Source organism: Podarcis raffonei, chromosome 2 (assembly GCF_027172205.1).
Source record: "Podarcis raffonei isolate rPodRaf1 chromosome 2, rPodRaf1.pri, whole genome shotgun sequence".
In the NCBI taxonomy this organism is placed as follows: domain Eukaryota; kingdom Metazoa; phylum Chordata; class Lepidosauria; order Squamata; family Lacertidae; genus Podarcis; species Podarcis raffonei.
This window is the reverse complement of record NC_070603.1, coordinates 86627162-86644132: the sequence shown is the minus strand read 5'-3', so window position 1 is coordinate 86644132 and position 16971 is coordinate 86627162. Positions and strand designations below refer to the sequence as shown.

Below are 16971 nucleotides of genomic sequence, written 5' to 3'. Positions count from 1 at the left end.
TTCAACTAGGGACAGTCTCTCTTGCCTACTCTCACATAGCTTCATTGCTCTTTAGGTGTAGAATGAGAATAATGCAGGGGTGGTGGGATGCAGAATAAACAGTTGCCTCCTAAAATTGCAAACCTAATTAATAAGTAAAATGCTCCTTTCCGATAGCAGATAAATCACATTTCAAAGATGGAGCTACTGAATTCCAGGGACGGGAGTTGTTTCAGTTTGAAAATGAGGACACCTTCTGACTCTCAAGGAGTGAGCAGACACAAAACGAAGGTACATACAACATCTCCTCCAAACAGTGCTGGATGTCTTGGGAAACACCATGGCAGCAACCAGGAACCTTTGCCTTGAATTGGACTGGAAATACCTGGTCGCAACCTGGGCGACGTGGTAGTAACTAACGGCATCTGGGTCTTCTTCTGCAGTTTGCTAACCAGGAGAAACCCAAAGCCAACCAGGTGCATAGAGGAAAGAGGAGGCAGACTTTGGGTTGAACCAAGTAGCAGAGAATAGAAAGCAGAACTCAAGTTGCAGGAATTACCCCTCTCGTAATGCTAACATCAGATTGGAATGAATGATGCTCTGCTCTCCCACTAAGATCATTATTTCCCTGCTCTCTGGAGCAGTCCATAGCCAAAGCAAGCTATGGAGAAGATCACACATAATCTAACGATTCCTGCACAAAAGTAATAATGTAATTATTAAGTAATAATGAAGGGCGTTGGACTAGATGGCACTTGGAGTCCCTTCCAACTCTACAATTCCACAAAACTCATTTCTTATCTGCACTCTCTCACCCTCTTCTAATTGGCCTAACCAGAACCAAATCCGCTGGTGAAGCTGCTTATCCCAACAGAGGGGAATTACAAGACTGCTGGGAGTTTGGGTCTTCATTGCTACCAAAACAAAAAGAGAAGCTCTGCATTTTGCTGAAGAAATTGGGATGAGGAATAAATAAAATATTCTAAAATGGTGCGTGTACACACTTACACACCTGAAAAAACTAAAGGGGCAGCCCACTTATATTTAATGTTTCTGTCAGTGCTAAACTGCAGCTCCGTGTTCCTCATCTCTTAGCATGATTTCTCTGAATAGACCCAGTGTCTGCCAGAAATGGAGACAACACAGAAGAAGCATCTACTCCTAGGCTTCCTGCATGACCCAGACCCTACCAAGTCTGACTGCATCTCTTACTAAGATGCCTTTCCTCTACAACGGAAGAGGGAAATACTGAGAGTTGGTTCAAACAGCCACCCCCATTCATTGTGCCTATGCAGTGGCAATACCCCTCTGTCTAAATGCCCCATGAGTGGGAAATGTACAGATGAGGGCAGCTGGGGGCAGGCTACTCTGGGGCGGGTGGGGCAATGAGAACTTTTGAAAGTTGCTAAACTCCGCTTACAAACAGCTAGCCCTGTCTTAATCTATAAAAAGGCAAAGCAGGGACTTTTCTCAAAAGTGTGCCACTTTCCACAAAGTAATTCACCACAAACAGGTGGAAAGATCTCTCTGCAGGGGTTTGCCATGCATGGCCCACCCTCCCTTTTGCAAGTTCTTTGCCCTCTGGGTACCTTAAACCTTCGGCACCCGCGTAAGCAGCATTCAAAACAAGAGCATCAATTTGGCCTGTGCTAAATGTTATTAAAATAAAATATGGCACAGGACAAAGTGTAGGAAGAATCAAAGATAGAGGGGCTCTTCTCTTGGACTCCACGCACCCCCACTTCTATCCCAAGCAAGCAATGCTCCTTTCTTTTTGTTGAAACAAAAATTTAAAAAAAATATCCTGCAATGTTTTGTTTAAAATTTAGAACCTCCCCACACTCATATATTTTAAATCTTTTTCAAAAACAAAACAAAAACAAAACCTAGCTTGTGGAAATTGTGCAAATATAGCAGTTAACACTAGAGGAAGAAGGCCAGAGAGTATGGAAGAGAAGGTAGAGAGTGGAGCTGTCCAGGCGGGAAAGGAAGGAAGTACAGGGAGAAGGGGCAGGGAATTATAAGACTACCAAACCGCCTGCCATGGGGGGAAAAACCATAATGTAAAAAGGTTGTCCTAGACGTTAGTGCAGTCCCCAACCTTCCATGCCAAATCTGGAGCAGGCCTTGGTGGGAGCCGGAGAAGGGAGGCAGTGGCAGCTGAGCAGGGATTTGTCTCACTGGCCCTCCTTGCACATCTCCTGGGGTCCTTCAGGTTCTTTGCTACGTCGCTCCTTCCAAAAGGTCTTTAAGATAGGCTCCGTTTGCTTTTGAGAACGGCGGTCTTACGTTGTTGTTGTTTTGCTGTTTGTTGTGTGTAAAGTGTTCTGAGACGCAGCAGATTCTGTGCATTGTTTGGTGCCAGGCCCCAATGTATTCCTTGATTGCTTTCTTGCTGCCGCAACTCACTTGCCGCTCTCTCTCTCCCTTAAGAGTCCACTGCCAGGGAAGTCTGCAGCACCATCTCGACCTTTTCAGCTACTTAGGGCCATTGTGTCAATTGCCTGCTCCAACTTACTCCGCAGCCGTTGCCTTCGGGCCTGTTCGTCCTTCTCTAAAGCAGCTAAAATCTGGCAAAGGGAAAGACGTGTAGATGAAATCATTAGTAAAGGAAGACTCTGGGGTAATTTGAAACATGCTTCACACCAGTGGTAGTCTAGAAAGAAAAGCCAGGAGAGATTCCCCACCAAACGCTCCAAAACCCCCCTTTTAAGGATGAAGAAATATGGGACGGCCATTCTCTTGACCGTCACAACTAGGAGAGGCTGCTAAAAATGGCAGCTACTCAACAGTGCATCAGCAAGTCTGTTGCCCCATTCTAGCAGCTGAGCAAGGAGGAGCAATCACCATACTGCCAGGGCTGCAGCCTGCCACACACTATCCTCAATCATCCTGCAACAGGGTTGCGGCTGTCTAGCTTGGCTAGTGAGCTGAAGTGGCTGTCTTTTTCCTCCCACTCCCATGTGAGTGTGTGAGAAAGAGACAAAAGAGTCAGAGGGCACATTGAAGGCAATGCTTAATTGCCCATCTATCTTCCTTCCAGGAAGCATATATGGAGTCTGGCTAGCAGCAGATCTACAAAAATCCTTTTGCAGATCTGCTAGGACTCCTCACACACATGACGTCCGGCAACTAGAGCAAGGGATAATGACAGGTGGCCCAATACTTCCCTCTGCAGAAACCTGGTAGTCCAGTAAGATCTGGAGGGCCACAGGTTGCTCAGCCCTTCTTAATTCAGAGAATAGGAGAACTCTCCCGCAATGGCATGATCTGGGACTTTTCTGATGGTCCTGGGGACAAGGAAACACTGAGGACATTTATGAAATTGGCATCTTTAATTATGGAATAATTAAACCTAGTCCACTTTCTAGTTCTGTTCTCACAATCAGATGAGAATCACTAGATCACTCTTTGGATGTAATCCAGGAAATCTTGAAAAACTCTGTATCTTCAGGCACACAGACTATATGAACTGAGAGATAATCAGGGATGTTATGAACAGGGCTTTGGATTCTGAGGGAGGGAGGATGGGATTTGGCAGGAAAGCAGCTAGTGAAAGGGGCTGAGATAGTGAGGGAATGGTGGGATTTTTCTACAAAAAGGAGAGAGAGGTGCCCATCATCAGGAGTCCATTGAACCAAGTCCCACGCCCTTTAAATTGCGCTGCCAGATAAAGAACAGATGATTAAAATGCAAACCCATCAGAAATCCCATTATAGTGGCTAAGTTTGTTGTGAGTGCAAGGTGGATTTCTCTTTCCAATTAAATGTCAAAGCATCCATCAAAGGGGACTTGATTAACCATTTCATTGGCTGCATAATTGGAAATAAACTCTTGTATAATTAATAGACTGACTATTAGGAGGCAGGAAAGGTCCATCACAAGCCCTACAGGTAATTCCTTAATATGGAAATCAGCTCCTTTTGATTAAGAGCAGCTGTGGCGCCCTACAGGTCTCCAGCGCTAAACGTGCAGAACGTGCTGTGGAGAGTACACAGCGCTGCAGCTCAGGACCTTGCGGATGATGAAACACTTAAAAGCTCAGTGCAGTTTCTATAAAGGTGATTTGCCACATAGTTAGCGAATGAATGAAGAATCCTAAGAGTTGGAAAAGAGGGTAAAGCAGCTCAACTTCATTGCCTAGGGGAGGATAACTACTGTTAGCTTCCCATGGGAAATGTGATTCCACCACCTCCTCAGTACAAAAACTGAGCCTGCTGCAATTCTGCATGGGGATAACCAAGACCTGCATTGGCACATATGGAAGGACCCCAACACTCCATCCAAAGCGCAGAAAACACCAATCACAGTGATTTCTAGGTGGCCAAGCTCTGAATGCAAATGACACGTTAATCTGGCAGAAATAAAAAAGATGAAATTATTAAGGGTACTGGAGCTATTGAGTGACTAGGAACAGGAGTTCTATTCATGGTTCGTGAATCCCTTTCTCTCTTGATTCAAGAAAGACTCACTACATTCTGAAAGATTTACAACCTGCTTTGTATTTGTTTGATCTTCTGTTATTGTGTTGCCCTTCTGGGAGCAGCATAGTAAAGAGGAAAACTACAGGGAGCATAAGAAGAGAGAGGGAGATGCATGTCTGTCACCTGTTTTAAGAAGCTGGGACCACCGTGATTAGGAAGATGCAAAAACCCAAATGAAAATTAATTATGATTTTCATTCAGTGCCAATGACAGCATATTATAGCACTGAACAACAGGAAAAATTATTCTCTCCCATTTCACATCAAAGAGGGTGCAATCGGGCTGCATGTAATTGTGTTTAATGAATGAAAACAAACAAAGGGAACAGCTGCTATTTATTAATCCCATTACAAATAATAAAAAGTTCCTGGGAGCTGTGAACACACAAGCAGTGCTTTTAGAGCGGGCTATGGATGCACATCCAGCAGATGCCAGGCAGCGGTTAACTGGGAAAGACAAGGAATGGCAACTCACCCTGCATTCAGCTCATTAAGATCACGCTTTCCAAACACGTAGTGCTTGCCTTGTTATTGATTTCTGTTTTTAAGGCCTTGCTTATTTGTAATACTAATGAAAGGGAATGTTGGGAGCTGGAGACCAGCTCCAGGGCAGGCAGTTGCTATGAAAATGTCTCTAGGAACAGCTGGGGGGGGGTCACCTCTGGTTTTAGCTTTGTGGTGATTTTTGGTCTAAGGCAGATGGCTAGGATCTTGCCAAGAAGCACTGCAACTGTGCAGTCTGCTAAGGCACTGTTAGTGTTAGCTATTTCCTAGTATGGGGACCATTCTTATTGTCTAGAAGTAGATTCTTGTGCCTACTCATACAGGAAAGACCTGCTGCAGGGATTCTTGGCTTATAACAGGGAGGTCTGCGCCTGAGGTCACAGCAACTTTTCAAAACTAAATCAAGGTATTGTAAAATAAAAAGTTGCTTACAGTTAATATGCAAGGGGAGGGGGAAGCAATAACGAAACTCTGGGCATCATTTCATATACACACAGCTCTCCTGTTGACAGACAACTGGAAAGGCAAAGAGTCTACCAATCTCCTTCTTGAGCAGATAAGTTAGGAAGCACCTTTTGCTGTCTCAGCAAATGTGCTCCATAGCTTTGAAACCCTTAGCATCATAGAACTGCAGAGTTGGAAGGGACCCCCTGAGGGTCATCTAGGCCAATCCCCTGCAATGCAGGAATCTCAAGGATCCATGACAGATGGCCATCCAACCTCTGCTGAAAGCAGGTTGCCGAAGAGGGAGCTGGGCTGGAGGGCAGAACACCATCACAACATGCCATCTTGGCAGGAACTCTGCAATGGAAATGCAGAGAATATCCAAAGCAACCCTAAGTCTCTGCTCATGAAACATGTATGTATCTTCTGCACCAGGCAGGTGGCCACACGTGGATCTTGTGTATGAAGGAACGACCACAACTACATTATTGTTCAGTTTTCGCTGACAGGCAGCATTTAGTCCAGCTGCCCAGCACTAATCTGCTGTCACTCAGAAATAATGCTTTGTCAATTTCCTTAGTGTGCAAACAACTACTTCATGGCTTGAGACAGACAAGACAACTGATATGGGTGTTTATGCGTGTTCTACTGAGCTGCAGTAACTTGAGCCTCAACCTGCTTTCCAAATGCCTTGTACCCTATCTAATTCTTCATTAATGCAGTCTGTTAGATCCACCTCTTTGTGTTGCAACCTTTGCCCCTTCCCACGATAACTCGCTCTCTCTCCCCACCTTCTATCCACTTATGAACGTAAGAAACTGTGGGGCCACTCACCAGCTTTTGGAAGAACCTCCTTGCCCAGAGTAGTTTGGCAAACTCTTGTACAAAGGCTTTTATTGCTTTACACAAGCCACTATCCCCCCCCCACTCCCCCAGGTCTCATTGTCGTTCAGCCGGGCAATAAAATCCATGTGATCCTATTACATATATTTTTATTAGTGTTATATATTTTATTGCTTTAATAAAGGATTGCAGAGAATGTGTTCACAGAAAAGTACTTTATGGAGTTTATACCAATTACGGCAGATGGGCTTTTAACCACTCCTTAAAACTTAAGAGGCTGGCTGAAGTGACTTCATGGCAAACATGCCCCCCCCCCACTCCTGGGATTGCAAATTAGGATACCATTGGAGACTACCCAGCATAGGGATAACTGAAAACAGTCAGGTGACATGCTAAGATAGTGTTTTCCTCTGCTGTACCTCTGCATGTTCCTGTAGTTTAAGTTGGTGATTGAATGGCAAAGGGCAAGCGGGATTTTCTCTCTTTTCTTTTGTTACTTTGTTTGTTTGTTTAATTAATTAATTAATTAATTAATTAATTAATTAATTATATGCTTTCCCACTGTGTGATTTAGTCCCTTCTTTTGTATTTACCTGCTATATATTTGCTAACACTGTTGTGATGCTTACCTTTTATTATTATTATTATTATTATTATTATTATTATTATTATTTATTATTATTATTATTCCTTTCCTGGTTGGGCGGGGGGGAATGAAGGTTAAAGTTGGCCTGTTTGTTTGTTTACCTTGAGCAGTTTGGACAGTTGCATGGGGGAAGGGGGGAGTAACGGGGGAGAAAAGTGGAAACATGAGTATATAATAGCCTGCTGGATCCTGACAGGAACACCTGAGGACAAAGCTGCACATCACAAGAGAAGCACATTGTTCCCACCTTGGAGCACTAACACAGGGGGTTAAGGGGCTTCAATGGAGGAAAAGGAGTGGGCTGGAGTGTGGAGGTTTATCCGTACTCCAGCCACAGTTATCCCTTTCATGTACTCCACCGCCAGTCAGCTTTTAACTCCCCCCCCTCCAAAAAAAATAAATCTGAGCTCCAAAATAAATAAGCAAGTCTAGTTTGCAGGGCAGAGAAACCTCAGAAGAGGTTGGTGGATATACAGGGCAGACCAGCCTTATGGAAAGAGGTCATCGACTCCTCTCCCTCCCCTACTGCTTCCCCTTACCTCATCCTTGTACTTGGTGATATATGAGTAGATCTCATGCAGTGCGCTCATACTGTTGAACTGGCTCAGGTGTAACCGGGACTGCTCTGCCAGGTAGGCGCTCATGTCTTGGTCGCTGATTGCTGGCATTTTAGCAATATCTGCATAATATCTATAGCAGGGAGCAGGAGAGACAGAAAGTCAGAAGGAAAACCTTTTCTGAAGACAAATCTAGGGACATCCAGAAGGAGAACAAGTGATTTGTTGTAACAAAGCAAAATATTAAACTGAAGCAACTGAGTACAGTATACTATGCGAAGCAAATTAAACAGTTTTCTACTCCTGTGCCAAATGACTCATAGAATCTCAGAACTGTAGAGCTGGAAGAGACCACGAGGGTCATCTAGTCCAACCCCCTGCAATGAAGGAATCTTTTGCCCAACATGGGGCTCGAGATTAAGAGTCTCTTGCTCCTTTGGATTTCCTATTGCACAGACACACTGTGACAACAGGGCTCCTTATGGAGGAAATTCAATCCACCCATCAATAAACTGAAAGCAGACCGCTACTGGAGTACAGAAAACCTTTGTGTAACTTCAACCACAATAGGTTGGTTAGTTGAGAAGTTCATGGCGGTCAGTTGAGTTTGTGGCAAATTAGGAAGTGTTAGGAGCATGTAAAATAGGTATTTGAAGGGATCAGAGGAATGCCCAGACCTCGTAAGCATCAAATACAGATATAGAGTGAATATTCAGTCAACAGCAGACAGCTGGGAAAGATACACAAGGCTGTCCACAGACAAGCCATTGCCAATGCCACCATAACAGCATAATAGAGAATCCACAAGGATACCTTAGTGAGAACTAGTGTGGTGTAATGGATAGACTTCTAGATTAGGACCAGAAAGACCAGGTTTCAGTTACTCAGCCCTGGCCAGCTCTCTCCCTCTTTCTCAGCCGTATAATCACTTCATTTTAAAAAAGGATTTGTACAGCACCTTTTAAGGTCTACTCACTGGAACATGCAAGGTAAAATGCAATGCAATCACAGTATTAAAAATAAGCAGGAATGAAAAACACACCTCTCCAGCTAAATTCAATACCAAGTGCAATCCAGAACCATCAGGAATACTATGAAACAGCTATAGCAAACAACACAAGCAAAAGCCAGTGAAAACAAATAGGTCTTTAAGGCTTTCTTTAAACACCTGTAACCATGAGGGCCAATGGACACCTGCCAGCTACCACAAAAAAAGGCCCTTTCCCTTGAGCCTGCCAACACAAGAGCTCTCAGAGGTGGGCAAGTCAGAAGTCTCTCCACTGACAATCTTAATGTGTGGGTGGATTAGTGTTTCACAGGACTATTTGAAGTTTAAAAAGGTAGAGGAAGGAAGAACCATGCATGCTGTCCTGAGTCCATGGAAGGAGAACACAATAAAAAATGAAATTTTTCATCAGTTGAGGGAAATCAAGTTAGGCCAATCAGGAGTCCTAATGTGGCCTGCAAGGCTATTTCCCTCAAACCATAGCCACCTCCCACACACCTGACACGGATGCAAAGGAACAATCAGGAAGCATAAAGTGTGCTTCTGAATGTTCCTTGGCAAGTAAGGCTTGCTGTCAGCACTTATCAGAGGCAACAGCAAGTCCTCCAGCATTGAAGCCAATCATTGCTTTTGGCAGGAATCTTCCTTTGCTGCTTTGCTTCAGATCAAGCTAGGCTGAGAAGGGAGAAAGGAAAGAATCAGCAGCACACTTAGACTGCACGCCAGGGTGTTTCCTCTGACGTACATTCAGCTGATGTCATGGTGATGTCAGGTAACTGACAGGCTGACACCCTTACCCACCTGTCAAAATGGCCTGAGGGGGATAGGGGAGCTCAGGATCCAGCCCATCAACCAGATATTGTCCCCCACTCCCCCCAGATATAATCATCTATGCTTGATGCATATACCCTTGGGAACATGGAGGCAACATGGATATTAACTGAGGGGAGGGATATTTGTTGATGCAATTCTTGGCAGTAACAGCTGGTAGTGAAGCAGCTGCTTGCTATGGAGGGCTCTATGCAATTCCCAAAAACTCTGTTGGGCTTTGCTCTGTTGTTGCAGACAGAAATTGAACAGCACACCTGTGACGGGCACTTCTCTGAGGTGGGCTCTATGGAAAAAGTGAGCAGTGGAGGGGAAAATTTCTGGAGCATGTACCTTTAAAAATATTATTATTTTTATTGGAAATTTGACCCAGTTGCTCTCATTTTGATACAGAGGCACAGAAGAGAAAGGGGACTACTGTGTATGATGGCAGTCAAAAGTTTCTGTCTATGTATTTGTCACACAGTAGTATGAATAAGTAGAAATAATTCTGAATGCAATGTCTTTTGCCCTTCTCAATCAGAAATATGAAGCAATAATATAGTTTGAATTAAAAGCTGTGGTGCAGCTAGGATAATGGAAAAACATCGTTGCATCCTCAAGAAACCAAGAAAAGTGGAGCAATGCTATGTCAGGCATCTGGTCAGGAGCAAATGGCAACATACTGCCTCTGGGAGCTGAAGATCAAAGGCCTCCCCTATCCTTTGGCCACAATCTCTGCCAAGGGATGAAGTTAAGATGCTTACAAGGGCACTTTCCTACCCAAAACCACAGATACATTTGGAGTGCAAAGGAGGCAGACATCTGGAGAAACCAGTGACAAGGATTTCCCCTCATCTTCTCAAAGTGGCCGTGGGGTTCAGTGCTTCAAGCAGAAGACTCCTGATTGTGCTGGACCCTTCCTTGCAGCTGCTGAGGGTGCTCAATTCAATGCATCATACCTGTAAGCTTCCTTTTCATCTTTCTTAAGCTAAGACATCTTCCATCCATCCACATCACAACTGGCCCAGAAAGACGAAGTCACTACACTCCTCAGGTCCCCAGGAAACTTATAAACAAATTGACAACACTACTACCCCAAATCCTGAAATCTAGACATGCTGTGAGAAAGACAGGTCCGGGGAAATTAAAATACTGCTAGAACTTCTTTTTTAAGTGAAGTGCAGCGTCCAGCAAAAAAGGAGGAAGGAGATTCTTTGAGCAAACCTACTTAACAGTGTCCTGTTCATTTCTTACACATTTTCCATGGGGGCCTATGAGCTCAAGGAAACTGCTTCTTGTGCTACAAACAGCCTGTTGGGAAGAACTAAGGCTTCAACCTCATTTTCACAGCATGTTCCTCTGTCAATTCCCCCCCTCTTTGTCAGCTGGGGTGGGAAAGTGTCATGTTTTTGCTTGGTATATCAATATGGTGGCAACAGACAGGTCTTTCACAGAATTGAGCTACCTCCAGTGAATTCCACTCTTTCTTCTTGTGTAACTCATTTTCAGTAGGAAAAGTTTTTGTGGGGTGGGGGAAATAATTTGTTAACAAGACAAACATGCCTGGAAAAGTGAACCAGAAACTTCTTGGTAAAATCTATGAACTGCAAAACCTGCCTTCATCTTACCCAATATGACATTCTTGCACTTAAAAAAATAATAATTAAGAATGCAAACTCCTCTGGCTAGAGATTTTGCTCTGTTCCTTTCCCTACAAATCACACTGGCAGCAGTTTCATTACAAACGGCTGCCTCCATTATTCCCCCATTCCCCCCAATGTGCTTTATTTATTACTCACTGGGGACTGAGAGCAATTGTCCTCGCTTTGAAAAACCAACCAACCTGTCTTTTCCAATTGGCTAGGAAGATTTCTTCACCCTCCAGTCCTGGGAGGTTCTTTCATACACAGGTATGTGCAGGTTTGCCAGGCTCTCCAGCCATTCAGAGCACACATTACAAAAGCAACTCTTCTTACACAGCTGCATCTTGCAAGGCCACCTCCCCATGGTTGAAGCCACTCACCTTTCTACCCAGCTCTTATAGTTAGGGATGTCCTTGGCGTACAGTAGTTTATTGGAGGGAGAGTCTTTCCCTAGCTTGTGCTCAGAAGTTGAGCAGGAGTCCATGAATGTCTGAGCCACCACTGATAGGCAGGCATCAGTAATACTGTTCTTGTGAATGTCAAACACAAACTGGGGGTTCTTAATCACATTCACCCAAAAGCGCAGAGGTAGACTGCAAAGGAAAAGAAAGGAGGAAAGTCAAGCTGGGGAAACACATTATTTGGTAACTAAAAACAGGACCCTGGCTGGCAATAACCTTTGGCTAGTCAGAATCCCAGAAAACAGGGCAGATATTCTCTCTTAATGTCCATAGATGGTAGTGATTTGGAAATGTGGTTTGCTAGCTTTTCTGCCCTTTTCTGCCACTTGCTCCAGACCCATCCCAACCCAGAATTCATGCTTCTCTTGACTGGGTCTTCAAAATCCATGCTGTACAGCTGAGTGACTCCTATTTCCTTTCCCCTGAAATTCACAGCTGCTGGGGAAGCTCAAGCAATCTCTCTCTGAGAGAGAACCAAGTTTCAGACCACTGAGATTTCTGGGGATACCCCCTCTCGTAATTCCTCACAGCTTCTGAGCCGCTAGGAGAGATTCCTACACATAGAAACCTACCATGTAAGGGAGAAGGCTAATCCAAATTCATTCTCCCTGGCATCTCATTTTCTATTTGGAATGATTTTTGTGTGTCCATGCAACAGTATTCCATGATCTGGACCCTCAGCTGCAGTCTGAAGTGGCATAGCCCAGGCACACAGGTATAGCACCTCAGGCACAGGTTCCCATGAATACATTTGACTCAAACACCAAATGCTTGGCTCCATAGTATTCTTATCATGTGAGTGCTGGGCACACATGCACATTTTAATTTCAGGAAATGATCTCAAGAAATGAACTCTGCACATTGAATTATCACCCTGGAATAAGCATGGCCATTAGTATGCAGGGGCCTGCCTCCCTGGACTCTGTTGAATTGGAAACCAGGCATCATTGGGATTCTTCCCTCTCTCCCTCCTCTCCCCTCCCAACACACCGACTCTTCCTTTATTACAGAAAGCATAGCGATAAATCAGTTCCAAGCGTTTCCATGCTCTCATATCGCCATTTAAAAATGTTTCTTTTTCAGCCCGGCTAATTACTGACAGTTACTGAACTATACAAAAGCAATTTGGACTTCCATTTAACAAATGCCAGAGATGAGAGTGTATGTTCTTGTCCCCTGAAATGGTTAAGAGGATCTGAGAGATGAAATCGGCAGAAGGGAAGAACGCAGTGGGGAGACATGAAACCTTGCATGTAGCAGAGGGCTTGTCGCATCTCACCACTCGCTGAGCACCCAAATCCCCCTGTGCTCTAGTATAAATGGACAGGAAGACAGAATTTGGCTCTCTAGTGCTATGCATGCTGCTGGTGCTAACTTTCCTACCGTATTTTTAATTAATTATGATGGTGAAGTTTGCGCTGATCTTTAGCTATGATGGTTATATAAGCTTACATTCAATCCAGGGCAGTGTGTCCAACTCCCTTGCACTGGCTCTGATAGCCCAGCAGAAAGTGATCTAGCAGAAACTGTTTGAATGCATATTGGAGGCTTCACCTACCCTAGGAAAAAGTGGGATTTAAGTAAAGTGGTAACTCGGGTTACGTATCCCTCGGAATACGTAATCTTCAGGTTGCGATCACGGTAAACCCGGAAGTGTATACTTGTGGGTTTTGCTGTGTGCAAGCACAGAAGCACTCAATCGCGCTGCATGTATGCGTAGAAGGGCGCTTCCATTTTATGGACTTTTCAGGATACTGCCAGGCCTCCGGAATGGATCCTGTCTGTAACTGGAGTTACCACTGTACATTCATTTTCCACCTTTGGGAACTTGGTTTCCCACACGACTAAAGCGATTTCTACCACTTGATCCTTTATCTGAGAAAAACTGGAGCAAACCAAGAGTTCCTGTGAGGTTTCCTAGCTCAGCATTGTCTACACCAAGGTTGGGAATCCTTTCAATCCCAAAGACCACATTTCCTTGTTGCCCACTCCCCCAAAGGCCACACGCCAGCAATGGACAGGGCCACAAGGTGGGCAGGGCTGAATTAGGCAGTCCCAGAGTTGCATATAGTATCTGATTCTACACTGAGTGGCAGAAGCCTTTCAGGGTTGCAGACCACCCCACCTGGAGACTCCCTTCTGCATGCACAGCTTGCGTTCTACAACCGAGCTGTGGGCCCTACTTACCAATTACTCTTCCAAGTGTGCCTGACATCGTAGTCATTGATCTGGTGCTTATCAGCTTGTTCGTCCAGGAAATCAAACATGTACTTGATGGCGAGAGGCAAGGCACTCCCTCGGTGGGCGGTGCTGAATATGGTCTCAAAGAGGTCGTCAACAAACTTCTGCAAGGTTCCCTGGATGTAGAAAAATGGTGGCAATGGAATGAAGGCATAGTCCGCTTGGAAGACATAAAGATCCCATTGAGATTATAAGAAGAAAAGTTATGCCCTGAAATGATACTGGCATTGCCAGTGAAAGCCACAGAAATGTACAGGCTGTGTTACAGAAGTGATCTCATCTCTTCACAACATCCATAGACAAAGCAGATGAGGTGACACGTGTTCTTGGGCCTACTCTACTAGTAAGACTGAAGCATCAAGGAAGGCTGTTTTACATAGTAAAGCGCAAGGAATTTAAGCACTCTGCCATGTGTGTTTCATCTGCAATTCAGAAGTAGGCTTAGCCATAGCAGATTGTCACAGAGTGCAACCATTTTTCCATGGGGGCACCAGACGATACCCTCTTAGTAGCCATCCATTAGGGGGCGCTTGTTTGCAGTGTCAGTCACTTAAGAATCTTGAATTTTAAAATCCCCTTCTGATGGTAAGATGTTATTTTATAGGCAGAGAAAGGAATTTGGTTATAACCCTGATCTTTTGAGAGTTCCAGGTCACTGTGTGTTTCCAAAGGTTTCTCGGAAGCTGAATGTCCGACACCACTTCTGCTTGAGTGCAGGAAGCTCCTGTAGCCAATCAGAAGCTGTGCCTTGGTTTTTTAACGGTTTTGGGAGTCGAACGGACTTCCAGAATGGATTAAGTTCAAGAACCAAGGTTCTACTGTATAATACATCTGAACCTCCCAGGACTGTGTTGAAATTGCACAGTTAAGCAGCAGTGATTAGTGCTGAACTTAAGTTTTTCACATAAGACTATGATAGAAATCCATGAGAAGCTTCATGAAAAGCACGCCCATTTTCATCTTTTTTTCTTTTCTTTGGCTGTTTGAATCTAGATGACACATGCTGAGCCAGCTGACAACCCACCTAATCCATCCTAATGATGATTGTCAAGGTGGTCTGTGGCAGACACCACTATTAATTTTTATCTCAGAATGCACTTTGCATTGGGGGCATTTTGGGAAAAGAAATGTGGCAGCTGGCGGCTTGCTACAGCATTGAGAACTCTGGCAAATTTTGTGCCCACCCCCCAAAATATTCCTTCACACTCCTCTGAAAATTGCAAGAATTAGTCTGTTCCCCACCTGCTCTTGGAGGAGTGTTTTTGATTCAGGATGAGCAGCAACACAGCAGCCAACCTCCAGTGAGAAAATAGCTATGGTAGATTATTACAATTTATTATTTGGTCTGGGAATAAAGTAGGAGAGAGGGAGAGAGAGAGATTCGGCTGTGCCATTTGCATGCCAGCTCCTGCAATTAATGTGGCTTTCTCCAGTTCTCAGAACTCGACAATATTATTTTTGTTTGCTTTTGTACAAATCTTATATTATTGACCATTTGATTTACATCAGAAACCAGGGCAGCAATTACACAGTGTGAGTAGCCATTGGACTTTTAAAGCTCCCTTGCCTCGGCTTTTGCTGATGCAGAGTGCTGATAAAATGAGGGCGTCTATCAAGCATATGAACAATGAGCACAGGGGAAATCAGTGATTGCAGCAACCGGAGGCTGGGATTCAGTTTTGCTTCGTCAACAGCTAGGATGCAAAACTAGTCTTTGCAGCTGGGTGTTTGGGGTTTTTTCCTTTTTTCCTTTTGGCCAAATGTAACTGGGGCCAGAAATGCTCCATAGGTAGGTGAAGAGTTTAAAAGAATGAAGCCAGGTCCCTCTGCATATATTGAGAGGCAGAAGAACCTGGGCCCATGCCTATCACCAGGCCAAGTGGGCTGATTAGGATTACCAGGGGCCCGGAAAAATAAAGAAAGGGATTTAAAAATCCCATCTAGGGGTTGTCTTTGTATTTAAAGCATGACACCGGGCTGGGCTGGAGGGAGTACCTTGAAGACTGAAACTGGCTTGTCTGTCTGATTGCCTGATCATCTGTCACTCAAACCAAAACACACTCTTTTCCTTTCTTTTTGCTTATTCCTTGAGGTCAGAAGTTGTGTAAGGAATTCAAGGAATGGAGCAGGTGAACAGAGACAGAAATTCTAAGACAACAGCAGCCGTGCTATCACAGAAGCCCAAGAGCTAGTGGTGAAGCCTATGTAGGGAACTTCGGCTCATGACCTCTGGTTTTTGGGTGTGTATAAGTGTGGTTTGGTTTAGTTTTGCTGGCTTGCTGGTTTTACTAGAGCTAGGTATGAGTGGGCTGGGCAAGAAAAGTGCATCATCCTTCTTGCAAAATGTTACATATGCCGTTAGCATGTGCAGGGAGCAGATCACTCTGGGACAGCAAGGCAACTAGAGTAAGCATTGGCTATCACCCATCTTGTGATAATGGGCCCAGAGGCTGATAATGTATGCTGTGGGGAAGGGATAAATTTCTCTAAAGAACCTTGGATTTCAATTGCTGCTGCAGTGCTATTATCATTAGAATCTCTTGCGATGCAACTGCAGCAGTGAGAACTCCAAACCCTTAAGTGTTTGGTGTTAAGCAGATAAGAGGTCAGAAATCATCGCAAATGGAATAATAAGTTGTCTCCATATACTCTCTGCTGATTTATAACAGCAAGACTGAAGAGGGCAGAAACTTGACAGCATGGTAGGATGAAAGACCCACCAGATTCTGTGTGTGACTTGGCAGTCTGTACATCTACTCAAACTTTAGAACGCATCTAGGTAGAGCCTTCCTTCCTTCTGATTTACCTTGGTGGCTAGCAGGCGGGTCAAGTAGATTTCTGAGACCATCTTGCTGCCACGGTCACCTTCTCGCTGGTCCATGTGATCGTGATTCTTCACCAGGTGCCACAGCTTGGTGCCGCTCTCCAGGTCAGGAGTGATCATGGGGGTCCGGGAACGGAGGCTGTCAGGGCTGCTGGCTGTCCGGAGCATACTCTCTGTGAGGAAACCACATGCAATGGGAACCGCCTCTCCCTCCTTCGCTGCCTTCCAGCCTCAGCTGTCCTCCCTCCACCTCACTTAGTTTGCAGCAAGGCCTGTCACACCACCAAGAGTATATGATTCATGTTGGGCTACCCTTTAGAACCAGGCAACAAAAGTTCATAGGCTGGGTGGCTCTATTAACCAAGAAATCATTGGACTTCTTCTTTCATTCTTTTTTGACTGCCAGGGGAACTGCAAGCAGTGAGCGAAAGCTGCTAAAACCTAAGGCCAGCTCATGCTGTTGGCAGGTTCTCTCCAGTCCTAACCTGCCCAAATACATGTTTTATCAAATACATGAGACATCAACCTGG

General features: G+C 44.6%; 1 protein-coding gene across 4 annotated transcripts in view; it reads right to left on the bottom strand.

Annotated features, from left to right (window-relative positions):
- Window positions 1-1099: 1099 nt before the first annotated feature.
- The window catches only part of PLXNA1 (plexin A1), a 296620-nt gene continuing 280748 nt past the window's right edge, over window positions 1100-16971 (bottom strand). For 3 of the 4 annotated variants that reach the window (XM_053378003.1, XM_053378006.1, XM_053378004.1), the window contains exons 28-32: window positions 16424-16614; window positions 13564-13733; window positions 11296-11508; window positions 7439-7589; window positions 1100-2549 (exon numbers count right to left, since the gene is read on the bottom strand). In XM_053378003.1, coding sequence (XP_053233978.1) covers window positions 2454-2549; window positions 7439-7589; window positions 11296-11508; window positions 13564-13733; window positions 16424-16614 — 821 coding nt within the window. In that variant the 3' untranslated portion in view covers window positions 1100-2453. The remainder of the gene's footprint in view (window positions 2550-7438; window positions 7590-11295; window positions 11509-13563; window positions 13734-16423; window positions 16615-16971) is intronic. The other variant, XM_053378005.1, reaches the window with a different exon arrangement.